The sequence below is a fragment of the Mesoplodon mirus genome (assembly GCF_964341445.2).
Source record: "Mesoplodon mirus genome assembly, chromosome: 4".
In the NCBI taxonomy this organism is placed as follows: domain Eukaryota; kingdom Metazoa; phylum Chordata; class Mammalia; order Artiodactyla; family Ziphiidae; genus Mesoplodon; species Mesoplodon mirus.
In genome coordinates this window covers 112,368,510-112,381,666 of record NC_138979.1, presented here as the reverse complement: position 1 = coordinate 112,381,666, position 13,157 = coordinate 112,368,510, and the positions used below count along the sequence as shown (strand labels likewise).

The 13,157-nt window shown below is 38.8% G+C and overlaps 1 protein-coding gene across 1 annotated transcript; it reads left to right on the top strand.

Annotated features, from left to right (window-relative positions):
• Positions 1-1,358: 1,358 nt before the first annotated feature.
• Positions 1,359-2,285, top strand: LOC309802332 (olfactory receptor 4N5; the record flags this gene model as incomplete). Its single annotated transcript, XM_082617792.1, has 1 exon — positions 1,359-2,285. One exon carries the CDS (start codon positions 1,359-1,361, stop codon positions 2,283-2,285), a length of 927 nt encoding a protein of 308 aa, XP_082473918.1.
• Between the last annotated feature and the right edge of the window lie 10,872 nt (positions 2,286-13,157).

Here is a 13,157-nt window from a genome sequence, read left to right as displayed (position 1 = left end):
TAGTAATATAAAAATTAGAAAGCAATCACAAATATTTTTTAAAATTTAAAGCATGATTTATAATAATATAGAGAGAAGTTCCTATTTTTATGAACCCCAATGGATTATCTTGTACATCCCCTGGGGTGGGCACATCCCATTTTGGAGACCACTATATAGACTAAACCTTAATTCTGGATGTCATGAACAGAATTCTTCTTTAGACCAGATTATAGCCTGCAAATGGGAAGTATTTACATAAGCAATACAATAATTAATTATTTAAGTGCCTAAGTAAAATAATACAAATTGATGGGACACTAATTAATAACTTACTAATCAGTTTAAACTGAGGAATACACACTTTTTTCCCCTACCACTTACTAATTAGAACAAAAAAGAAAACTCACTGTAAACTTAAGAATCTTAATTCCAATTGCATTATTTTTCTCATCTGTTAAACAATATATTACAATATGTGTTCTATGTGGCCAATTCCAGAGCTACTAAGCTTTGATTTTATTAGTCGAGACAGTCAAAGTATTTTATATATTCTAATAAGTTTTATATTACATGAAAGTATTTGTGGGAATGATATAATTTGGCTATCATTCTGAGACCTGGGGAAAAAGTAGGCTATGGATATATGGTGAGCAAGTAAGACTGGACTAGTATTAATTAGGATTTAAGAATAGGGTGTGGAGCAGATGCAGTACTGGGGACCAAATGTGTTGTAACTAGGGGAATACCTCTAAGATGAAATGTAGGGTTCTTGCTTGAGATCCAGGTGACCAGTTTGGAGTAAGGGTGCACAAGGTCACCAAAGCAGAACAATATGATGGAACTAGTAAAGGACAAATTCAGAAAACAAGGCACATAGCTGCAAACAAGGAACTAGGGATTCTTCAGGAACTGAAGAAAAGAAGCATCTGCAAAATCTCTGCTCTGTGGAGACGAAGAAGAGGACCAAAACCCAGCAATTAATCTAAGCATTAGAGATAGTGCACCACTGACAATAACAAGAACAAGAACAACCTGACGACCTAAATAATGATTAGTTTTATTTCAATCAGGAATTTTCTAATATACTTCAAGCAAAATAGCTAAGAGTCCTACAGGAGCACAATTACATAGAAGTGCATGGTTAAATAGGAATGCAGGTGTGGCTATAAGATCAGTGTCTTGGGGAATCAGGAAAATGAAGAGTAGAAAGGTTAACTGAAAACATAGGAGAACTATGAGCCATAAGTTGTTTTCAGCTGGCAAAGTGTTGGATGTGAAAAATATTATTTTTATTTGGAGGAGAGCTATGGAATAGATGAAAAGGTGGTTATAGCAGATGATTCTTTGCTCTTTGTTATTCTACAGACTGAGGAGTGATGATGAAGGAGAACAGCACAATGGTGACAGAATTCATCCTCCTTGGTTTGACCCAGTCTCAAGAGACTCAGCGCCTGGTGTTTGTACTAGTCCTAATTTTCTACCTCATTATCCTCCCTGGAAATTTCCTCATCATCCTCACCATCAGGTCAGACCCTGGCCTCACAGCCCCCCTCTATTTCTTTCTGGGCAACTTGGCCTTCCTAGATGCATCCTACTCCTTCATTGTGGCTCCCAGGATGCTGGTGGACTTCCTCTCTGAGAAGAAGGTGATCTCCTATAGAGATTGCATCATTCAGCTCTTTTTCCTGAACTTCCTTGGATCAGGGGAGATGTTCCTTCTTGTTGTGATGGCCTTTGATCGCTATATTGCCATCTGTCATCCTTTACACTACTCAACTGTCATGAACCTTAGAGCCTGCTACTCCTTGCTGTTGGCTCTGTGGCTTGGGGGCTTTACTCATTCCATTGTACAAGTGGCCCTTATTCTCTACCTGCCCTTCTGTGGCCCAAACCAGCTGGACAGCTTCTTCTGTGATGTGCCACAGGTCATCAAGCTGGCCTGCACAGACACCTTTGTGGTGGAGCTCTTGATGGTCTCCAACGGTGGCCTGCTCACCCTCCTGTGCTTTCTGGGGCTTCTGGCCTCCTATGCAGTCATCCTCTGCCATGTAAAGGGGCACTCCTCTGAAGGGAAGAACAAGGCTCTTTCCACATGTACCACACACATTATCATTGTGTTTCTCATGTTTGGCCCTGCCATCTTCATCTACACTCACCCCTTCAGAGCCTTCCCAGCTGACAAAGTGGTTTCTCTCTTTCACACTGTAATCTTTCCTTTGATGAACCCTGTAATTTCTACCCTTCGCAACCAGGAAGTGAAAGCTTCCATGAGGAGGCTATTGAGGCAGCACATGGTTTGCTGAATGTAATAGAAGGATAAGAAAAGCAAGAAAGGAGAAAGTTCATTTGGAATAAATTATTTATTCATTAATGCACCAAATAAATCAATCTTTTAGCAAATAATGTGTTTATTAAGTACTTCCAGTTTTCAGGCACTATTATAGGTATATGGATGGGACAGGTAAGATTCCAGGTCTCCTGGGGTTACAGTCAAGTGAATAAAGACAGGTTATACTATCGGGCCTCCCTGGTGGCGCAGTGGTTGAGAGTCCGCCTGCCGATGCAGGGGATACGGGTTCGTGCCCCGGTCTGGGAGGATCCCATATGCCGCGGAGCGGCTGGGCCCGTGAGCCATGGCCGCTGGGCCTGCGCGTCCGGAGCCTGTGCTCCGCAACGGGAGAGGCCACAACAGTGAGAGGCCCGCATACCGCAAAAAGAAAAAAAAAAAAAAAAAAAAAAAAAGACAGGTTATACTATTAAATTGAAAGGAAAAAAACGTAATATCTGAAAGAGACAGTGCTCTGAAACAACTCAAAAATAACGTATGTTAGAGTTTGACTGGGAGATGGTAGCTACTTTATTTTTGGTTGTTATGCAAGATCTTATTGAGTGGTATTTAACTCATATCCAGATGACTTGAAAGCAACAACCATGCAATTACCCAGGGAATGAAAATTCTAGGCAGAGAGGAGGACTAATACAAGGACACAAAGATCTTAAGAACTTGGTACATTTGAAAACCATAAAGAAAAATAGAGTAGCTGTAGTGCAGTTAGTGAGTGTGAAAGTGGCAGGAACTGAAGTTAGAGAGCTTGGTGGAAGAAAAATCATGTATTTTAGGAGATGAAAAGAAGTTCAGTTTATTCAGATTTCAAAAGGAGGTCATAAAAGGTATTAAGCAAAAGAGTAACTGATGTTTCCTATTTGACTTAAGGCAAGATCCTCAAGATTCTGAATAAAGGGCTATGCATAGTAAAATAACATTAAGTAGAAAGAATCATGCTGTTAAATATTTTTATGGACACTTAAAGATGTAGTTATTTGTTCCTAATTTGGTGGAGGGAGGAAAAGAAAGCTGTTATATTCCATGAGAAACTGTCATGAAAGTAGTTAACTTCATATTTTAAAGTTTTGGAGAGTTTTGTGGTTATTCCTAATGGTTATTTTTTAAATCTTGGAGAGGAATTTGAGTTCACTCAAAAATATTTTCACTCTGAATGCAATAATGATAGGTATTTGGTATGTCAGTCATTATTTGGTTACAGATAACTAAACTATTCTGGTTACTTTTAAAATAAGGGTAATATAAGGCATTGGCTGCTTACAAAATCATGGAAAGGACTGTAGGGGTAGACTTTGATATGGCACAGAGTAATAAATCCCAAAACATTACCAACAAATTGGTATATAAAAGGAGTTACTATCATAGCAGTTATAAAGCTGGGGAATATAGAAGTCATTTTTTGACTGCTGGTTCCAGGATCACATAACTTGAAAAATGGCCTATGATCAGGAAAATAGTCCAGAGCTGCTCTAGTATTACTAGATACCCCCCAAGAAAATGGAAGCCTTACATTCTGTTGTCTCTACGCTCACTTCTATCATTTATAAATTTAAATCTTACATAAATGAAATAGAAATCCAGAGAATACATCAGGGTTCAGTTTTAATCCTTGAGGTCTATGGATGAACCATAGATAGACTGAGTGTTATTAAGACTGCAAATGAGGTTAAACCCAACAAAATCCCTGTTTGGATTAAGACAGGGTTTCTCAACCTTGGCGTTATTGACATTTGGGGCCATACAATTCTTTGTTGTGGAAGGTTATACTATGTAATACAGATTGTTTAGCAGCATTCCTGACCTCTATTTACTAGGTGCTAGTAGAATCTCCTCAGTTTAACAATCAAAAATATCTCTAGCTTTGCCTAATGCCCTCTAGAGGGCAAATTTGCCCTCAGTTGAGAAACAATGGGTTAAGGGAATTTACCTCCACTATATTGATCTAATAGTGAGATGCATGAACCTTCTTTTGGGGAAAGTAACATTATCTGGAGCCTGTATTACTTACAATTTGTAATAAAAAATATCCATAATTTAATAGAAAATCACTAGAAATACCAAAGGATAGAAATATATTATCAAAATATAAGATAAAAAATATAGATAACTAAAATAGAAGCAGGGATTATGCAGAATATGAAAGTGAATAAAATAACATTAAAATAACATTACAATTTTTGCTATTAGTATGTTCAAGATAACAGAAGAAAAAGTGTAGTAAATAGGTTAAAAAGAGAGAATTTCAACAGAGAATTGGAATCCATAAAAAGAATTAAAAGGAAATTCTAGAACTGGAAAAAATCTGAAATAAAAGTTTTATTAGATAAGTTTAAAATAAGATTAAACACAGAAGAAGACAAAAAGGTGAACTGGAAGTTGAGTCAACAAAATACTCAAATTGAAATGTAAATAGGAAAAAGAATGAAAAATAAAGGAAAGGACATTAGAGATTTGTGAGAGACAATGAAAAAGTCTTACAAATGTGCATCTGAAGTTCAAGTAGGATAGGGAAAAGGGAGAAATGCAATATTTGAAGAGATAATCACCAAGATTGTTTACAAACTGATAAAAGACATCAACCCACGTATACAAAAACTCTATTAATGACCAATAAAACACCCAAACACATTAATATAAGACAGATAAAAATTAAAGAAAGACTCTTAGATGCCTCTGGGGTGAGGAGACGCATGTTGATTTGAAGGGAATAACAGTAAGATGAACAGCTTTCTCCATAACAGAAACATGGGATCCAGAGGACAATGGAGTGTGTCTTTAACGTGCTGAAAGAAAATAATACCAACCTAAAAGTCTAGATGAGATTAAAACACAGTCTTTAAGTGAAGGTAAAATAAAGACATTTTCAGAAAAACAAAAATGAGCAAATCTGTTGTCTAAAAACTTGCACTAAATAAATATTAATAGCAGTTCTTCAGGTAAAAGAAAAAATGATGGAGGAGAATACTAGTGTGAAGGAAGGAATAAAGAAGTAGATGTCAACTATGTTGATACATGTAAATAAGTACACACTGAATATTGACTACACAAAAAAATAGTAGATAACTCATGGGACTTGTCATGTGTATATATGACATACGTATATACATATATAAATACATGACAATAGTGAAAAATGACAGATCATTTACATTTAATGAGATTATTATTTTTTTAATTATTTATTTATTTATTTATTTTTGGCTGTGTTGGGTCTTCGTTGCTGCACACGGGCTTTCTCCAGTTGTGGCGAGTGGGGGTTACTCTTCATTGCAGTGTGCGGGCTTCTCATTGCAGAGGCTTCTGTTGTTGCAGAGTGTGGGCTCTAGGTGTGTGGGCTTCAGTAGTTGTGGCACATGGGCTCAGTAGTTGTGGCTCACGGGCTCTAGAGCACAGCCTCAGTAGTTGTGGCATACGGGCTCAGTTGCTCCATGGCATGTGGGATCTTCCCAGACCAGGGCTCGAACCTATGTCCCCTGCATTGGCAGGTGGATTCTTAACCACTACACCACCAGAAGTCCCTGAGATTATTATTGATAGGGTTAGACTAAAATTTGCTTTCTTGCCAGATGTTTTATATTACTCTACTTTTTCTGCTTTCTTTTGGTTTAACTGAAGAAGTCAAGGAGATGGATTCTTTCCTATGGACACCAGAAAGAAATGCAACTCTGCCAACACTGTGAGTTTATCCCAGTGAGACTGCATCAGACTTCTGACCTAAAAATTGTAAGATAATATTTTGCTATTTTAAGTCACTAGCTTCTGGTAATTAGTTACAGCATCAGTAGTAAATTAATAAACCACAGTTTAGGTAAACAATAACACATTAACAAACTTTTTCTTTTTCTGTCCTTTTATGTTTAATCTATATATCTTTATTTTTTTTTGAAGGTGAGAAGCAGGCAGTAGATGGAACCAGAAAGAAAGAAACACAAGAATTTTTTTAAAATTATTTTTGGCTGTGTTGCGTCTTCATTGCTGTGCACAGGCTTTCTCTAGTTGTGGCGAGCGGGGGCTACTCTTCATTGCAGTGCACAGGCTTCTCATCGTGGTGGCTTGTCATTGCAGAGCCTGGGCTCTAGGCACACAGGCTCAGTAGTTGTGGCTCGTGGGCTCTAGAGCACAGGCTCCATAGTTGTGGTGCATGGGCTTAGTTGCTCTGCGGCATGTGTGATCTTCCCAGACCAGGGCTTGAACCTGTGTCCCCTGCATTGGCAGGTGGATTCTTAACCACTGCGCCATGAGGGAAGCCCTATATATCTTTATTTTTAATGATGGCTTCTTGTCTGAAACATATATTTTATCGAATATGAAAATCTCTGTGTTTAATTGGGCTATTAAGCCATTTACATATATTATGCTTATAGATATAGTTTCCTTAAAATTTACAAACTTTCTATTTACATTTGTTTTATCTGTTTTTTTCCAATTTTGTGGTTTTTGCCTTTTTTGGATTCTTAAGTGTTATTTTATATCATCATTAATTTATAGTTGATTGGTTCAAGATGGTGGACTACAAGCACATGCTCTCATTGCCTCTTGTGAGAGCACCGGAATCACAACTAACTGCTGAACAATCATCGACAGAAAGACACTGGAACTCACCAAAAAATATACCCCACATCCAAAGACAAAGGAGGAGCCACAATGAGATGGTAGGAGTGGCGCAATCACAATAAATCAAATCCCATAACTCCTGGCTAGGTGACTCACAAACTGGAGAACATTTATACCACAGAAGTCCACCCACTGGAGTGAAGGTTCTGAGCCCCATGTCAGGCTTCCCAAGCTGAGGGTCTGGCAATGGGAGGAGGAATTCCCAGAGAATCAGACTTTGAAGGCCAGTGGGATTTGATTGCAGGACTTTGACAGGACTGGGAGAAACAGAGACTCCACTCTTGGAGGGCACACACAAAGTAGTGTGTGCATTGGGACCCAGGGGAAGTAGCAGTGACCCCATAGGAGACTGAACCAGACTTACCTGCTAATGTTGGAGGGTCTCCTGCAGAGGCAGCGGATGGCTGTGTCTCACCATTAGGACAAGGACACTGGCAGCAGAAGTTCTGGGACGTACTCCTTGGCGTGAGCTCTCCCAGGGTCCACCAATAGCCCCACCAGCTTGGGTAGGCTGCAGGGTTGGGTTGCCTCAGGCCAAACAACCACAGGGAGGGAACCCAGCCCCACCCATCTGCAGACAAGCAGGTTAAAGTTTTACTGAGCTCTGCCCACCACCAATCCCTCCCATCAGGAAACTTGCACAAGCCTCTTAGATAGCCTCATCCACTAGAGGGCAGACAGCGGAAGCAAGAAGAACTACAATCCTGCAGCCTGTGGAACAAAAGCCACATTCACAGAAAGATGGACAAGATGAAAAGGCAGAGGGCTATGTACCAGATGAAGGAACAAGATAAAACCCCAGAAAAACAACTAAATGAAGTGGAGATAGGCAACCTTCCAGAAAAAGAATTCAGAATAATGATAGTGAAGATGATCCAGGACCTCGGAAAAACAATGGAGGCAAAGATCGAGAAGATGCAAGAAATGTTGAACAAAGACCTAGAAGAATTAAAGAACAAACAGTGATGAACAATACAATAACTGAAATGAAAACTACACTAGAAGGAATCAATAGCAGAATAACTGAGGCAGATAAGTGACCTGGAGGACAGAATGGTGGAATTCACTGCTGCAGAACAGAATAAAGAAAAAAGAATGAAAAGAAATGAAGACAGCCTAAGAGACCTCTGGGACAACATTAAATGCAACAATATTCACGTTATAGGGTCCCAGAAGGACATGAGAGAGAGAAAGGACCCGAGAAAAATCTTTGAAGAGATTATAGTCGAAAACTTCCCTAATATGGGAAAGGAAATAGCCACCCAAATCCAGGAAGTGCAGAGAGTCCCATACAGGAGAAACCCAGGGAGTAACACTCCAAGACACATAATAATCAAATTGGAAAAAATTAAAGACAAAGAAAAATTATTAAAAGCAGCAAGGGAAAAACAACAAATAACATACAAGGGAACTCCCATAAGGTTAACAGCTGATTTCTCAACAGAAACTCTGCAAGCCAGAAGGGGGTGGCAGGACATATTTAAAGTGAGAAAAGGGAAGAAACTACAACCAAGATTACTCTACTCAGCAAGGATCTCATTCAGATTCAATGGAGAAATCAAAAGCTTTACAGACAAGCAAAAGCAAAGGGAATTCAGCACCACCAACCCAGCTCTACAACAAATGCTAAAGGAACTTCTCTAAGTGGGAAACACAAGGGAAGAAAAGGACCTACAAAAACAAACCCAAAACAATTAATAAAGTGGTAATAGGAGCATACATACCAATAATTACCTTAAACATGAATGGATTAAATGCTCCAACCAAAAGATACAGGCTCGCTGAATGGATACAAAAGCAAGACCCATATATATACTGTCGACAAGAGACCCACTTCAGACGTAGGGACACATACAGACTGAAAGTGAGGGGATGGAAAAAGATATTCCATGCAAATGGAAATCAAAAGAAAGCTGGAGTAACAATACTCATATCACATAAAACAGACTTTAAAACAAAGAATGTTAGGGCTTCCCTGGTGGCGCAGTGGTTGAGAGTCCACCTGCCGATGCAGGGGACACGGGTTCGTGCCCCGGTCCGGGAAGATCCCACATGCCGCAGAGCGGCTGGGCCCGTTAGCCATGGCTGCTGAGCCTGCACGTCCGGAGCCTGTGCTCTGCAACGGGAGAGGCCACAACAGTGACAGGCCCGCATACCGCAAAAAAAAAAAAAAAAGTTACAATACACAAGGAAGGACACTACATAATGATCAAGGGATCAATTCAAGAAGAAGATATAACAATTATAAATATATATGCACCCAACATAGGAGCACCTCAATACATAAGGCAACTACTAACAGGTATAAAAGAGGAAATTGACAGTAACACAATAATAGTGGGGGACTTTAACACCTCACTTACACCAATGGACAGAAAATTAATACGGAAACACAAGCTTTAAATGACACAGGAGACCAGATAGATTTAGTTGATATGTATAGGACATTCCATCCAAAAACAGCAGATTACACTTTCTTCTCAAGTGTGCACAGAACATTCTCCAGGATAGATCATATCTTGCATCACAAATCAAGCCTCAGTAAATTTAAGAAAATTTAAATCATATCAAGCATCTTTTCTGGCCACAATGCTATGAGATTAGAAATGAATTACATGGAGAAAAACGTAAAGAGCACAAACACATGGAGGTTAAACAATACGTTACTAAATAACCAAGAGATCACTGAAGAAATCAAAGAGGAAATCAAAAAATACCTAGAAAAAAAATGACAATGAAAACACGATGATCCAAAACCTATGGGATGAGCAAAAGCAGTTCTAAGAGGGAAGTTTATAGCTATACAAGCCTACCTCAAGAACAAGAAAAATCTCAAATAAACAATCTAACGTTACACCTAAAGGAACTAGAGAAAGAAGAACAAACAAAACCCAAAGTTAGCAGAAGGAAAGAAATCATAAAGATGAGAGCAGAAGTAAATGAAATAGAAACAAAGAAAACAATAGCAAAGGTCAATAAAACTAAAAGCTGGTTCTTTGAGAAGATAAAGACAATTGATAAACCATTAGCCAGACTCCTCAAGAAAACGAGGGAGAGGATTCAAATCAATAAAATTAGAAATGAAAAAGGAGAAATCACAACTGACACTGAAGATGTACAAAAGATTATGAGAAATTACTACAAACAACTATATGCCAATAAAATGGACAACCTGGAAGAAATGGACAAATTCTTAGAAAGGTATAACCTTCCAAGACTAAATCAGGAAGAAACAGAAAATATGAACAGACCTATCAAAAATAATGAAATTGAGGGCTTCCCTGGTGGCGCAGTGGTTGAGAGTCCGCCTGCCGATGCAGGGGACATGGGTTCGTGCCCCGGTCTGGGAGGATCCCACATGCCGCGGAGCAGCTGGGCCGTGAGCCATGGCCGCTGAGCCTGTACGTCCGGAGCCTGTGCTCCACAACGGGAGAGGCCACAACAGTGAGAGGCCCGCATACCGGCAAAATAATAATAATAATAATAATAATAATAATAATAATAATAATGAAATTGAAACTGTGATTAAAAATCTTCCAACAAACAAAAGCCCAGGACCAGATGACTTCACAGGTAAATTCTATCAATAATTTAGAGAAGAGCTAACATCCATCCTTCTCAAACTCTTCCAAAAAATTGTGGAGGAAGGAATACTCCCAAATTCATTCTATGAGGCCACCATCACCATGATACCAAAACCAGACAAAGATACTACAAAAAAAGAAAATTACAGACCAATATCACTGATGAATATAGATGCAAAAATCCTCAATAAAATACTAGCAAACAGAATCCAACAACACCTTAAAAGGATCATACACCACAATCAAGTGGGATTTATCCCAGGGATGCAGGATTCTTCAATATATGCAAATCAATCAATGTGATACACCATATTAACAAATTGAATAATAAAAACCATATGATCATCTCAATAGATGCAGAAAAAGCTTTAGACAAAATTCAACACCCATTTATGATAAAATCTCTCCAGAAAGTGGGCATAGTGGGAACCTACCTCAACATAATAAGGCCATATACAACAAACCCACAGCAAACATCATTCTCAATGGTGAAAAACTGAAAGCATTTCCTCTAAGATCAGGAACAAGACAAGGATGTCCACTCTCACCAGTATTATTCAACATAGTTTTGGAAGTCCTAGACACAGCAGAGGAGAAAAAGAAATTAAAAGAATACAAATTGGAAAAGAAGAAGTAAAGCTGTCACTGTTTGCAGATGACATGATACTATACATAGAGGATCCTAAAGATGTCCCCAGAAAACTACTAGAGCTAATCAATGAATTTGGTAAAGTTGCAGGATACAAAATTAATGCACAGATATCTCTTGCATTCCTATACATTAATGATGAAAAATCTGAAAGAGAAATTAAGGAAACACTCCAATTTACCATTGCAACAAAAAGAATAAAATACCTAGGAATAAACCTACCTAGAGAGACAAAAGACCTGTATGCAGAAAATTATAAGATGCTGTTGAAAGAAATTAAAGATGATACAAATAGATGGAGAGATATACCATGTTCTTGGATTGGAAGAATCAACATTGTGAAAATGACTCTACTACCTAAAGCAATCTACAGTTTCAATGCAATCCCTATCAAACTACCACTGGCATTTTTCACAGAACTAGAACAAAAAATTTCAAAATTTGTATGGAAACACAAAAAACCCCAAATAGCCAAAGCAATCTTGAGAATGAAAAACGGAGCTGTAGGAATCAGGCTCCCTGACTTCAGACTATACTACAAAGCACAGTAATCAGGACAGTATGGTACTGGCACAAAAACAGAAAGATAGATCAATGGAACAGGATAGAAAGCCCAGAGATAAACCCATGCACATATGGTCACCTTATCTTTGATAAAGGAGGCAGGAATGTACAGTGGAGAAAGGACAGCCTCTTCAATAAGTGGTGCTGGGAAAACTGGACAGGTACATGTAAAAGTATGAGATTAGATCACTCCCTAACACCATACACAAAAATAAGCTCAAAATGGATTAAAGACCTAAATGTAAGGCCAGACACTATCAAACTCTTAGAGGAAAGCATAGGCAGAACACTCCATGACATAAATCACAGCAAGATCCTTTTTGACCCACCTCCCAGAGGAATGGAAATAAAAACAAAAATAAACACATGGGACCTAATGAATCTTCAAAGCTTTTGCACAGCAAAGGAAACCATAAACAAGACCAAAAGACAACCCTCAGAATGGGAGAAAATATTTGCAAATGAAGCAACTGACAAAGGATTCATCTCCAAAATTTATAAGCAGCTCATGCAGCTCAATAACAAAAAAACAAACAACCCAATCCAAAAATGGGCAGGAGACTTAAATAGACATTTCTCCAAAGAAGATATACAGAGTGCCAACAAACACATGAAAGAATGCTCAACATCATTAATCATTAGAGAAATGCAAATCAAAACTACAATGAGATATCATCTCACACCAGTCAGAATGGCCATCTTCGAGAAATCTAGAAACAATAAATGCTGGAGAGGGTGTGGAGAAAAGTGAACACTCTTGCCCTGCTGGTGGGAATGTAAATTGGTACAGCCACTATGGAGAACAGTATGGAGGTTCCTCTAAAAACTACAAATACAACTACCATATGACCCAGCAATCCCACTACTGGGCATATACCCTGAGAAAACCATAATTCAAAAAGGGTCATGTACCAAAATGTTCATTGCAGCTCTATTTACAATAGCCAGGAGATGGAAACAACCTAAGTGTCCATCATTGGATGAATGGATAAAGAAGATGTGGCACATATATACAATGGAATATTACTCAGCCATGAAAAGAAATGAAATTGAGCTATTTGTAATGAGGTGGATAGACCTAGAGTCTGTCATACAGTGTGAAATAAGTCAGAAAGAGAAAGACAAATACCGTATGCTAACACATATCTATGGAATTTAAGAAAAAAATGTCATGAAGAACCTAGGGGTAAGACAGGAATAAAGATACAGACCTACTAGAGAATGGACTTGAGGATATGGGGAGGGGGAAGGGTAAGCTGTGACAAAGCGAAAGAGAGGCATGGACATATATAGACTACCAAACGTAAGGTAGATAGCTAGTGGGAAGCAGCCGCACAGCACAGGGAGATCAGCTCGGTGCTTTGTGACCGCCTGGAGGGGTGGGATAGGGAGGGTGGGAGGGAGGGAGACGCAAGAGGGA